The sequence below is a fragment of the Typopeltis vanoorti genome, chromosome 12 (genome assembly GCF_054136105.1).
Source record: "Typopeltis vanoorti isolate ZY-2024b chromosome 12, IOZ_Tvanoo_1.0, whole genome shotgun sequence".
Classification (NCBI taxonomy): Eukaryota; Metazoa; Arthropoda; class Arachnida; order Uropygi; family Thelyphonidae; genus Typopeltis; species Typopeltis vanoorti.
In genome coordinates this window covers 4,378,671-4,393,080 of record NC_143560.1, presented here as the reverse complement: position 1 = coordinate 4,393,080, position 14,410 = coordinate 4,378,671, and the positions used below count along the sequence as shown (strand labels likewise).

General features: G+C 37.9%; 1 protein-coding gene across 1 annotated transcript in view; it reads right to left on the bottom strand.

Annotated features, from left to right (window-relative positions):
• Nucleotides 1–241: 241 nt before the first annotated feature.
• Nucleotides 242–14,410, bottom strand: part of LOC150100554 (N-acetylneuraminate lyase-like) — a 57,245-nt gene continuing 43,076 nt past the window's right edge. Inside the window, exons 8-11 of the mRNA XM_090401668.1 lie at nucleotides 13,125–13,264; nucleotides 11,971–12,102; nucleotides 10,788–10,827; nucleotides 242–477 (exon numbers count right to left, since the gene is read on the bottom strand). Of these exons, the coding sequence (XP_090257794.1) occupies nucleotides 323–477; nucleotides 10,788–10,827; nucleotides 11,971–12,102; nucleotides 13,125–13,264 (467 nt within the window). The 3' untranslated portion in view covers nucleotides 242–322. The remainder of the gene's footprint in view (nucleotides 478–10,787; nucleotides 10,828–11,970; nucleotides 12,103–13,124; nucleotides 13,265–14,410) is intronic.

Sequence of the window (14,410 nt, the reverse complement as noted above, 5' to 3'; positions counted from 1 at the left end):
CTGGATGACGTTTTGCCACTCTTTTATTCCACTGAGTTAGATATTCACGTTCTGTTGATCTCTGTAAACACCTTAGCATATTCATTAATCCTAGCTTCTGTTTGTGCTAATATGACTTGCTAATGTGTGTTTATAAGCCAAATAATTCAAATATGCAATGCGCGAAATCAATAATTTTGCTTGGTGTGATTAATTCTTCTATTCAGCTACTTAAAGTATCCTAAAAGTGTACACGACGCCATTCAGGGCTGATAACATTTTATTTTAATCTTCCTGGACTTTATTGGGAAACTGCAACAGACAGTCATTACAAAAAGGCTTGCTAATTATTCCATTCTCTTGCACCCAGTTTTTCTAACTCTTGTCTGAGGGTTGTTTGCTGGATCTCGGTTAGCGGGATCAAAGGAAGACGAGGTGGTCCGACCGAGAATGGAGCTGTTAGGTTCATGGCGGCTTTCAGAGCGGATATCTGATGACCTGAAACGAATAATAAAAATAAATCTCTTATAAAGCTAGTTACAGGCGCATATCGGAAAATATATTTCAAGGATATCACTGCTATTCTGCTATTAGTCTTAGCATATACGTCCTAGAATTGGTATTACGTTCTGTTCTCTATTAGCATTGGAAGTGTTGCATGAGTATGTTCAATTCTAGAACATATTCCAAGAGTGAACTAGAACATTATTGAAAGGCTAATCGATCATAAAGAATTATCAGTTCTAGAACATAGTATCAATTGCACACTCACATTGATCGATCTATCCACACTAATATGGTATAGAATCTGCAATATTTGGTGTGTGTATGTGTGTGGGATTGATATATAAAAAACGTGTGTTTATTGCATGGCTAATACGGAAACATTATCATTTACGGACATGGATCATTAAGATTAATACGCTACAGGAACATAATAGATCGTCTTGCTCAGATGATTTCGAAGAAGCTCTTTAACTGGAAATACCTTACTTTGAATCACGTCAAAGACTCGAAGAAGCTTTATTGGAGAGTTTAAATGAGTTCATCGGTCTCATACGGAACTGAGAAGATTTTACCTGCCGAAAAGTTGAGTTTATATTTTTCATTTTCCGCGACCAGGAAAAACTGGCCCACAGAACACCCCCACAAAAATCTTGGCAGGTCTTGTAGCTCAGGAGCCGATAAGCACTACGGATTATTGTTATTATATAGGAGCATAATATCGTTTAGAAACATCTTTAAAACTAATATAAGACCATAATATTATTATTGGCGTCTTTGTCAAAGCTAATCCCGTGCGTAAGAAAGCGAGTAAGAATAATACCAGAAAGGCAATAACAAATTCCTCTTTATAAACAACCCGTACAAGTATTTTCTCTTCACGAATATAAATAACTCACTAATTTCTCTGAAATACTTTTATGGATGAGGTTCTCCTCCTCCTCCTCCTCCCTGTAGTGAGTCGTAATATGGAGTGCATAAGACGCAACCGAAAGAGAGGACGGTAATCACGGTGATTCCACCTGCAAATATAACGGCAGCACACAGAATTCTTAACGTGAAGTTTCTGTGTGCATCCCAAAAGGTTATAACCCGGAACTTATAGCTCCGCTGGTAGAAAACAAAAAAAACAGTAGACTGGTGGCAACACATTTTAAGCCGTTTTTATCATCCACTCTAAGAAGACGGCAGTGCGGGCGAACTACTTGAGATTCTCAGTACGTACAGTTGTAGAAAATAACACGAAACAAAGAATGAGTTGTGAATTCTCCAAACAAGGTTTAAGGGGACCGCATCTATTGTGCATGCAGGAAACGTTGATTGTGGTGAAAGGCAAGAAACAGCTCGCGCTCCGTATTCTCATCTCTTTACTGGACAATGGAGACATCGCTTATTATTCCGGCGCATGCCTGCAAGTCGAAAGAAATAAACAAAATCTGTCATCAACGTGAAAGGTACGGATCCATTCCAGATTAATTGCAGCCGCTTTGTATATCCTCGCGCCTTGTTGTCAGCATAATGAGATCGATTTGAGACTCGGTTAGCTTAAGTGCTAACAATGTTGTCAATGAGAAAGGTATTCAGTAAAACAGAGTGGCTTTTCTCTTATGAATAATTCGACTCACGCTGATTTCTTCTTAGAAACTCAATCGTGTTTTTTTTTTAATTTCGAATTGAATATAACTTCGTGGCGATAAGAGTCTGTTGTCTCATTAACTGGGTGTGTCTACCTCTTATAATTACATTGTAGGCTTAGTTAAACCTCGCTTCAATTCTGTAAGTATCAAAGTATCCAAACTGTGTTTTTCCCTTCTTGTTTACCATCTTCAGTATTTAAAACTATTTCATCGCGTTGTAGAGAGCGAAGAATTGCTAGCCATTCATCAAGTAGTCTCTAAGACCCTTTGATCTAAGCATCTTTAGAAGGAAAAAAATTAAGACAATAGCAACTACTACTGCTTTTTATACTCATCTCCAGAAGGTTCTTACCCAAATTGCATGGAATTCACTCTTTATTGTTCTCTTAACTATTCTTCAACTGATGGGCTAAATGGATACTGACTTTGCTGTTCCAATAGGACTCAATCATCTGTGGATAGGAGTTACAAATATGCTTTCAAATTTACACTCATCAAGAGTCTGAATTCGTTATCTCACCAAATATTTGTCCACACATGAAAAACATTTTTCTAGCTTGAATCATACATCCACAAAGGTAAAGCGTGTTATGTCATGTCAGAATTCATGTGATCGTGTGCAAATTCTGTCTCAAAATCTCCATCATTGCTAATTAGCAACTATTTTGACTGATCACGCTCATCATACAGCATTCCGTTATCAGCCAATGGTTTATAGTTCCTACTTTTTCACCATTGCAAGCTCGATTCCTCATGTTGGCTACAAATATTTTATGCAGTTAATGCGAGAACTGGGAAACAGATGGAATATCTGTACAAATTCTTAATGATAAACCTACCGTGGCTCGCTTATTTTTAGAGATTGAGATAATTCGCAAAATGTGTACCATTTCTGTCATTCAGTTTGTCATAATAGATGTCAGAAACAAAGGCGGCTCGTGCGTAGGCACTACGGAACTGCAGCACCCCAATTTTTCTGGATATATAAATATATTTATTAATTTATTTATATTTGCTTGTAATATTCAATTTTATCATCAACAATCCTATGCAATGCTCTTATTTTGCATAAAAAATAATAAAAATCCATCTTGTAGCACTTAGGAGGGCGAAGGAGCACTGTATTTACCACAGTGTTATATTGCTACGCACGCAAGCATATGCACGTCACAGTGAGATGCGAACTATTAGCGTAATGCGGCACTGTCCGTCGCCCAGTTCCACTGTTGTTTATATGCAGTTTGCGCCAGTAGTAGAGTGGTCATAGTGCTTATCGTGTTCATTCCGTCTCTTTAAATATTTGAACATTACAATTAAAGACGTAACATTGGTTATAGTTTTTATTTTAGAACATTATTGGGGTTATGATAATGGATTTTATTTTTAAGTCATTTTGAATTATACAAAACTGCATAATTTTATCGATAATAATCAATATTTTTTCGTGTTTAAATTTTTTTTTAATTTTTAATATAATTTTGATATTTTATCCAAACATGTATACACTGTACTTACAGTGTGTATGTCTATTTCGAAAGTTGCAGCAACCCGCGATTTCAAGCCACGAGCCGCCACTGGTCAGAATATCCATTATGGCTAATATAGGAACATCATATCCTAACATCATATCAGCAGCATACCAGAATAATTGGTGTGTGTGCAGACTTTTCCTATAACTATCAGTAAAGTAACATCTCAGAAGACACTGCCTTTAAGGATATCCTTCAAATACCTTTAGACATCTACAGATGAGCCTTTTACTGGGAATCAATAACATCGCTTGTTCCTTCCCGATGTCCATAGTAGACAGAAATTACACTCACGCAGGTGCTTTTCTACCCAGAGCGACATGCAAGTTATTCAAAATGATGTCGTCTGTTTTCAATGCCTTCGTCTATTAACTTTTTCCAGGTCATAATTTCGACGATATCACTAGACAAGATAATTTTTTCTTCTCAAAACAATCTGCAGTACTCCTCGGAATATCAAGAGCATCATCACCTTAGCCTCCAAAAAAGAAGAAGAAGAAAAAAACATGTCTCTGCATTCATCCCACAGCCTATTAACTTTAATAGATTCGTTCACATTTCGGGGAGCCTCTCTAAGAGTTTCCTAAAACTCCTTAGCTCATTACAGAAGAGAGCATGAAGACTGGCCAGTAATCAATCTCTCGCCAGTGACTCTCCATTTCCCATCACGTTCGAATCTCGAACACTTCATGCATTGGATGATCTACGGATGATCTTCAAATTCAAACTCACAGAACAAAAGTTTGTTTCTCTTCGGATTTTCTTTTAGGACAGCCTGCACTGATTGATTTCCTTAAGGAAATCTTCAATCTTAATAAGTTTCTTCTAAACTCTCCGCCCATCACTGAATTTATGTGTGTGGGACGGGGGGGGGTAACATTGCCATAAAAAGCACTGCGCATGTTTGTTTGAAGTGTATTTGTTTTCTGTTAATATGCAAAACACAGACGGTGTGTCGTTTTGACGAAAAGAATAAATTAAAAAAATGTTTAACTTCCTCCCTAAACATGAACGCAATCTGATGGGAAAGTTAATGAGCGCGGTTTGCTCTCAAAGCAAATCGAGTCCGCCAAAAGAATGTTAACCATTACTTTATCGCATTTCTATATAAAAGTTGTTTAAAGATGGATCTTTTCCAACAATCAGAAATATACTCAAATAAGTTAAGATGCGGATCGTATTTATCACCCATTTTCTTCTTCTACCAAGTGATTTAATTGAGACATGCCATCGGAATACGGAGATCGTGGAAGGGATGTTCAGTTATTCTTTGCTATGCGTCGCTATAACAGTTCTGTTCCCACACAAACGATAACTCACGGGAAGTAATCAAGAAATTCACTTCAAATGACCTAAAGAATCATTGGAAAGTGTCAGCACATCAAGTCGTAGTGCGCTAAGAAAACACGTTTCCAGTTCCACATCGCATGTTTTCCTTCCGATGCAGAAATCTCTCATCCAAGATTTTCAGGAAACACTAAAGAAAAGAGTTCGTCACATTCTCTTACCTTCAGAAAAGCGCCTCAGCACTGCTTCCATCCTACGACCCAAACTTCCTCTTCTTATCTAGTTGGATGGTTGGAAAACTTGGTGGGGTGGAGTGCTAGTCCTGACGCGCTGCTCTCGGTGTTTCGGTCCACTTTTCAATTCAACTGCTAGAATATTTTATTGCCCACTTCAAGCTCCCAATAATTTCTCAACCTTCGAACCCAAGTCCTACCTTACGCCATCCTTCTACATCCGGATCTTAAATACTTTACACCAGCGTTTCCCAAATTGGTAGGTCACGACCTGACACCAGGTCACGAAAGCTAAATGACGGGTCGCCTAAAAAAATCTCGAAACCCCCTAGGTGTTTCGTTTTTGGGTTTTCGTTTTTTCACGAAACTCTAAAATGCAAGTCAATAGCGTTTAATTCGCACTAATGAATAAATAATTTAATTAATAGAGACGACGCGCTCCGTACGCGTCGCCATTTCACAGTCTCTTTGTTCGCGGTAAAGTAGCTGAGCTAATGGCGAGGCTGCGCGTCGGCAACCGCGCCACCAGCCGAATCGTTTGGCAGGTTTGGTGTCCCCTTTTACTCGCCCGCCACGTACTCACTCTGCTTGTTCAGTTTGAATTAAGCATCGAGAGAAAGCGTATTTTTTTGTATTTACTGATTACGTGTACCTTGCCCGGTGGGTTCGCTGAAGAACCGTAATTATTATAATTGTTTCTAAATAATTGATTTCATTCTATCTTCATCTCTCTTGCCCATTTAACGATGGATAAATGGGTAATAAAACAACAAACAAACAATGCGCCGGTTACAAACTCTTCGATTAGCACCAAAGAACAATCGAGTGACGTGCAGCTGGGCACAAGTTTTATTTTACCTATTGGCCATAAAAATTTTAGTGGGTCACGAAGATGAAGTATTAAATAACCGGCCCTCGGAAAAAAAGTTTGGGAAACCTTGCCTTACACCATCCTCTTGAATCTCGTGTGTATTCTTAAATTGCTTTTGACTGTTTGCAAATTACCAGTCTCATGAAAGAGCGAGAAAAAATCCTCCCACGAGAAAAGTTAACTCGCTTTTAGTCGAATCCGCAACTTACAAAACCAGACGATCGTGTGCATAATCAGCAAGTGGAACATATCGACAAGGAAATGGATTTTTTCCTCTTTTCTCTGATGCTCAGAGGGCAGCATCATTTTCGCTTTCGAAAAACATTAAGAATATCTTCAGTTCCAGCATCATTCAATCCGTTCGACTCCAATCCCATTTCTTCCAACACCAACCTTCAGTTTGAAACCATTCAAAAGCTGCCAGCAGTTCTCTCGCATTAAACTACAACTTTTCCAAACTCTTCCCATTCCTTAAGGTAAATAAAAGTCTGTAACTCGAACCGGTTCTATTTGCATCCCTCTCAGAGATTTAATTACTGTTATTTAAAAGAGAGCGTTTTAAACTCCGCTCGGATATTTTAATGATTGCAGATATAGCGAGCGAGGAAGACGTTGGAAAATGACACACACACACACACACACACACACACACACACACACACACACACACACACACACACACACACACACACACACACACACACACACACACACACACACACACACACACACACACACACACACACACACACACAGGAGTCTTCTTCCCTACTTCCACGTACTTAGATTACCAACAAAGGGCCCCTCGATCTAACGTGCCACCATTAAAAGTAGTTTTCTGGCCTCTAGGAAATCCAGCCACGATTCTGAATGTCAGCTTGCTACTGTGATCACAGAGGTCGACATTAATCACCCCGCTGTAGCGTTCAGTGCGGAGACTTATTACGGGACTTCTTGTAACAACCAGGAAAAACTCCTGCACTTCCGGACATCTAACGTCGTAAACTCAATTGCAGTCTATATTACGAATGACGTTGTAGTGGGAAAAGAACGAAGCCATTAATTTCTCTTTCTGCTGTGCTCCACGTCCCATCCAAATGAAATAAATGTCTTTTTCCGTATCTTGAAGTGCAGACGTCCCACCTAACAAGAAATTGGCTTCCTGGATCTGAAGTGCATCCCTGCGTATAGGACAGCAATGACCATTTTCACGTCTTATGATTTTCGACCCCCGTCCGTCATTTCACCCCCCCCCTCACGTATCGCTTCCCTGTCGATAAAGAAAAATACCTGAACGAATGTTTTTATTGCAATCCCTCACGAAGCATATTAAATACAATTTCGTTTTTGAATTTTGTTCTACTCACAATGAAATTTAAGATTAAGATTAAGATGATAGGCGAGAGAAAAATGGTTTACAATCGCAGACCGGAACATTTATTCAATGAAATCAGTCATAAAAATAACTAACAAGAAATGTGCTATGTAGAAATAGGTACTTAGGGAGGACCTTCGTATAAATTAAATACACAATATTTAATACATATTAAATGTCATTTGTTTTAAATAACTTTAAAACAAATGAATATTATAGGAAGCAAAGAAGATTTTTTTTTTCTGTACTCTCTACAGGCACTTTTTGGACATGTCCTGATGTTCTTTCAGAATAAGTGGAATGAAATATGGATAATAGGATAGTAAATCTAATAAGCTATGTAAATGACGTAATAATAACGTAATTGCCGGCCTGGCTGGCCGAATGGGTAGCGTATCCGCTCTAGTCAAGAGGCTGCGACTTCGAATCCCGTCGTTGGCACGGTTGTTTGTGATTGTCTGTGAAAATACTAGTGGTGGTGCGCGACGGTAGATGGCGTTGGTGTAGTTTCGGTCAGCTGGTGGATCGTGAGAGGTGGAGATAGAGAGATGCAGAGTAGATGCCCTCCCTCGATGAGTCCCTGGAAGTGCCACGTAATAATGATAATAATAATTTTGAAGTATATTTGACAAGAACTAATAAAGTCTTCATTTATATTTAATCTGGTGTACGCAAGCAGTACAAAATGTACACCACATTTGAAATTGTTTATATTGCAAGTAAGAAAGTTATATTAATAGAATATGTGATTCCTGGGAAAACCTAATTTATATTACGTCGAATGCTTTACGGTGACGAAGTCAAGAGATTTTCTATAACTCAGTAACACAAGCGAGTTAGGAAGCTAACTGGAAAAAAAATACAAAAAAAATAAATTTGAAGGACCTGATATCATGTCGCGTTGAAGTTTTAAATTTGCTACTGTATAGTAATAAAAAAAAATGAATCAAAAACCTGCAGCCTGAACAATTTCTTTTGTTGAGCCCAAGTAAGCCATCGACGTTAAATTATACGTGTGTGTGTGTGTTCAATCCTACACAGAATCAAGAAAGAGGAATTGTCGTCGAAGTGACATTCATGGATGATGAAAGGACGTAATTCCATAAGAACAATGACTATGCGTATGTCTGTTCGTATGTTTCGATGTCAACCGTGCATGTTATAACATTAGAGAACATCTTTGCGTAGGATCACGTATCGAGACACCTGTATGATGTGCGTTTGCCGTACTCAGTTGAACGTGTTTGTTTCATGCCGATTTATTTATTGACTGGAAAGTTTACAAACGTATTTGTTTACATTTCGTATAATTTAAAAATAAAATAGTGTTATATACACCCTCTGTCCAAAAAGAAACCGAACTTTTCGTACAAGAAGAAACAAGTGGCGCCACTTATCGTATCTTTTTCTCGTCGAAAGCGGCAACCTCCGTTAGTGTTGAGTCAACCGTTTATGACATTTGTTTCATTAGAAGCCGAGTTGTAGTGCCAAGAGTGACCGTGTGTTTTGATAAACGGTCAGAAAATAGTTTCAAACAGAGAGCTGCGATTGACTTTTGTGTTAAACTTGGTAAAGGTTTTACCCAAACGCATCAAATCCTTCAAAAAGCAAACGGTGATGAATGCTTATCCCGTACTCAAGTTTACGAGTGGTTTAAGCGATTTTAAAGTGGTCGTGAGACGCTTGAGGACGACGAAAAGTCGGGCCGTCCAAAAACTGCACTGAGCGAAGCTAACATCCAAAACGTGCGTGATTTCATCAAAGAAAACCCGAAATCGTCCGTGAGATTGATTGAAGATGAATTGGGGATTCCAAAATCAGCTGTGCACAACATTTTGACCGAGGGTTTGGGCCTTCGTAAATTGAATTCGCGATTTGTTCCCCACAAGTCCGACGACCAAAAAATGTATCGAATTGAACACTGCAAGGACCTCATTAAATAAGTAAGGAGTCAAACTAGTTCAGAAGAGTTAGATTTCATTTAGGTCTTTTGGTGGAGAATAACAAAGCATATGTGGAGAATAAGAATCGCTTTGTCTTAGGAATTCCAAGTTCGATTTAAATTTAGTAATAAAATTAGTAAATCAATCAATTAATAAATAGTAAATCATGATTCAAAATCACTGAAAACATATTTATGAGATTTGCAGTACTCTAATTTCATAGAATGTATTGAAGGATAAAAAAAATCAGAAAGAATTTATTATTATGCACTTTTAGCGGAATTAATTTGCGCCCTGTAAACAAAGAGTTAACAGCTACGAACATCTATATCACACACACACAGTGTATTCTCATGTTTTTTTTTATTATTATTATTCATCACTAGCATGAGCTGTCAGAATTTACGACACTCATCATGCAGATATTTGACGAAATTATGCTTGAAGCTCTCTCTCGTGTCACCCACTTCCAGTTAGAAAGCTTCTGCAAGCGTTTTTCATCGTCATAAGTCTCTGCTAAGGTCTGTCACACATTCCATCTTTAAATCTTTTTTGGTTTGAGTGGCAAAATATTCGCGCGCAGACACACACATATAGAAAAGAAACTAAAAGAAAGGCAGAAAAGTGATACTTGAATGTAAAATACAAAAAATGTACGAAGAAAAAAATGCAGAAAGGCAGACTTCTCGAGCTAGATGAAATGCAATCTCTTAATAATACTTTCTCGGAGCTCGAACGTTTAAGATCCGCCCATCGATAGGCTGCCAAATCGCCCTTAATATCTTCCTTTGGGTTTTAGAAAAACACCGTTTAACTGTAGATAATTTGTCCATAATTAGTTCTTAAGCGTTCTAATTAGCGCAGACTAGGGGAGGAAAACGATGAGTTGGGGATGTTTCTGTCTGAGAAAATAAAATACGACCTCGAACAGTTCCGTTTGGGTCGAAAAAAAATGACGTGAAAAAAATTAAAAAAAAAAAAAAAAAGCGGCTTCGATACGCACTGCAGTAATAACCTGTAACTAAACCACCCTCAAGGAATATTTTACGGGAATTAATTGTCCCCGGAGAACATTCTCTGAAAAATGAGATTGAATTTCTGAAGAGTTTTATGATCACGTGGAAGACGCGCTTCTCTTGGGACGGTCCATCGTTCAAATGAGATAAAAATAACGAAGGCTTAAGAGCTGATTAAGGAAATGCACGAGAGTTTTCCAACTGATTCACAGATGGCGTTCTTGTTCTGCTTTTGTCTCAGGCAATTAACTTTTTAATATGAAATAATTAAATTAATCATTTAAATTGTGTTCTTGCGAACAGTTTGTTGAGTAGATGTGATCCCCAAAACCAATGACACGTGACTGTCGTTTAGTTTAATACAAAAGCTGCAATTTAGTTTCGTATCAGACAATAAAAAAGAGAATACTTACCGTGCTTTACAATGGTATCCACGATATCAGCGATTTTATACTGAAAAGAGAAGAAATATATTGCAGATCACAGCTTGATTCGATACATACGTCTTAAAAAAATCATGACGATAGACTAATAAATAAACTAATAAAAAGCATGAATTCTGAACTCGTGTAACCATTTCACTGCATAAATACAAATCTTAATTGTAAATATAAACAAATATTCTTGGGTAGGAGAGCGCGGTGAAGATCAGGCCACCATTTCACATCTTACGGCTGGGGATGGGGAAGGAGGAGGATCCGTGTCCTACTGGCACACTGAAGCCTTTGTTTCCAATACATCAGTGCGGAACTGCACCAAGGGCTTCCGACGACCTTCCCCTTCATCTTGGGATGCATCCTCTCGGCTTTCCCCTAATGAGACATTACGTTAACTAAAGAGCTGACAGACGGGTGGCTATCCATCACTTAACGACGACACCGTTTCCAATGGCGCAACAAGAAAAGAAGGCAAATTGCAGTTTACAAAAGCTGCTACAGAAAGATGAGATTGATCGTATTGACTGTTCGGAGCTCAGACGTTTGCAGGCCGTTTTCGGGTTCTCTCTTACATTCCTCAAGATAAATGTGCGCATTGGAACCATCTCTGGTTGCCTAGGAAACGCATCTCCACCTCTCGAGTACGTGGTGATCAACACCATCTTTTTTTTTTTTCTTCTGTTGTCCTCTTTCGCCTGTCGTCGGCTAAAATGCAAACACACTAGCTTACCCCTACCAACCCACCCCCCTCACATAAATACGCGTGTCTGCTTCTATCATCTGTCAAAACAAACATCAATCTTGGGCAACTTGAGAATACCTTAACCCCCGAGGCGAAGAGAAGGCCGCGTTTTTTATCGTCAGAATTTTCTTGTTTCCTGTTGTCCTAGGAACCGTGAAGACGATCCTTAGATCTACTTGATGCTTCTGTTTGGTTCTTATATCAGGTACGTATGGCGTCAAGAAGTACTGTCACATCCCTTTGCACGCGGTGCATCTCGCGTTGCAATTTTCGGTACAAAACAGACTCAATGGGAAAAAAATGCTGTCCGCTTTCGCTCTGGAAAATTTCTAGAAAGGTGAAGATGTACTTCCAAAATAAAGACAATTCTATCCCAAATATTTATGACCCTCAACAGACGGTCAATAATTATCTTACCGTTAGTTTCTGGGCTTCATCTTTCTTCCCTCTGGTATAAGCTTCCCGCAGACGATGAGCTAGCGAGGCCATGAAATTGTAGGTGGCGCCGATGCCGGCAGTCACTCCGACAGCTAAAGCAGATAGAAAAACCTAACAAAAAACATGAACTTACTACAGACATGATTTGGAAGAAATGAGAAATCATAAATAAAAAAAAATTAAAATAATTTAAATGTTCATAAAGTTCATGAAACAGCATTCATTTGTAATTACACAAATTTTGAGGTATACGAACTAACTGCAGATATAAAGTTGCGAACATATAATTCAATGAATTATATGTGATATAATATTATTGTTGCTCTATTGTATACTAAAAAAAAAAATTATGTCAAAAATATTCGCCCGCATTTAAATGCAGATAATTGCCTAATATCATCATCCAATAATGCAATAACATTTCAAGCATCTAATAACATGCGCACGCATTGTATACGTTTTAGCGAACTGTAACACCTTCTGTGCCATTGTTGGCTGCTACAGAATCGATTATCACGTGAGCGTGACGTAATAATGTTATCTCTTAATCTAATAATGCGTACGTTTGTGGCACGAATCTGATTAAAGTCCTTGCAGATAGCAGACTCGGAGCGTCGATGCCGCCTTCCTGTATTAAAATCAAGATCCAGATATTAAAATTTAATTAGAAAAGTCAAAAATATGCCACATAAAAATTGAGTTCGGGAACAAAATTAATTAACTGCTTTAACAAACTAACAATTATCTTTCTCGTGTTTAGTTGGAACTGGAAACCAATAAAAACTTCCGAAACCTAATTAGCTGAACCAAGTCGAAAGAAACAGAAGAAAAGAACGAATGCAACCACCCCGAACAAAGTAAGAAATATCAATTAAATAGCCGATCTTTAAAAAGGAAAGAAAAAACTGTCAGGATCTGTTTTATGTAGGACTCCCAAGGTACAATAACTGTCTTTCAAAGAATCTTAAGACAGTCGCCATTTTCTACTCGTATATCACAACCAATCAAGACCCATTTTCGATACACTTTCTCTATCTCTCATTCTTTAGCTAGTTTATGCATAAATTTCAAGAATCCCATACCAAGTCAAATTAATGTTTCTTAGGCTTCGTGTATGAAGGGAAATGAGTTACCTCATCGACTCCAGACATGAGCTTCACTCCCCCTATAGACTGACAGCTGGCTAATTCCCGGATGTCGGGTGAAGTGTATTTAGCTCCGCAGAAGTTCGGAATCTTATCCTTTGCCTCCTTCAGAAATTCGCTGACTTTTACTGAAAAGAAAAATACAAAATTTATGTCAAAATAAAGGGTTGATATAAATCGTTTAAGTGGCACATTTTCACGCGCCCTTACTAACACTCTTGTGGGCAGAATACTTCGCCGCGACAGAATTGCTAAATATTTATTAATAGACTCAACCACCCCATAAATGTCAGGGCAGATTAGATCCACAATTTTATTTATTTATTTTTGCGGGGGAGAAGGGAAGGCTCTACTGGTGAATGTGAGGGCGACCATAACCATGAACCTTCCGAGTTAACTATTTAACCTTGATTAATCAACTGTCTTGCTTATTTACCACCTAAGCATCCAATCAGCTGACTGCACGTATCAACGAAGCGAAGAACATCGGACGGTGGTTATATTTTCGGTGGGCCCAAGGTGTAAAAATTCATCTAGCACAGCATCGGGACCGTGTTTTACCGCAAAGAAGTTGCATACACATATTCAAAATAATAATAATAATTTTTTAATTCAATGATTTTTTATTATTCAAATTATGATTATATATTTGTTCTATTTTTTTGAACAATAAATTTCATATAAATGTTTCTTTTTTTTTGGTATAATGTATTAATAATAGTAATCGTAGGTGATAATTCATAATTACATTTTTAACAGTATTTATAGTATAACAATAAGTTATATTTTACAAGTTTTGCTTTTAATGTATTTAAGCGCTGCAAGTACAACACTTCAATATAAAATACGGATTTTTTTTTCTTTCTGTTGATCTCAGTTGAGATGTAAAGTCTCAGTTTGTATCCCGAAGCTTTATAGTAAGCTTATCTGAGGATGACACCGGTTAGATATTTTTTATTGATTTGACTGCTGTGTTGGAAGTAGACTGATGTCTGAGAGGTCAAATGAATGATCTGATCAAAGTGAAGTTGCCGATATTTTCAGGTGTTATTGCATTTGCATTGATGGTTCGCATTCATGTTTTATTGTGGTCTTATTTTTGAACTAATTAGGATACTTTCTTTTTTTTTTCGCTGTGGCAGCCTTTCTATGTCTTCTGAGCTTTTAATTTGTATCGGTTTTGAAGTTTGTGACTTCCTTATGAATACCTTGGCATCTCTGATCCACAAAAATTGGTAATTTTTTTCTGTTTTTGCTTTTCTCGCTTGGTACAA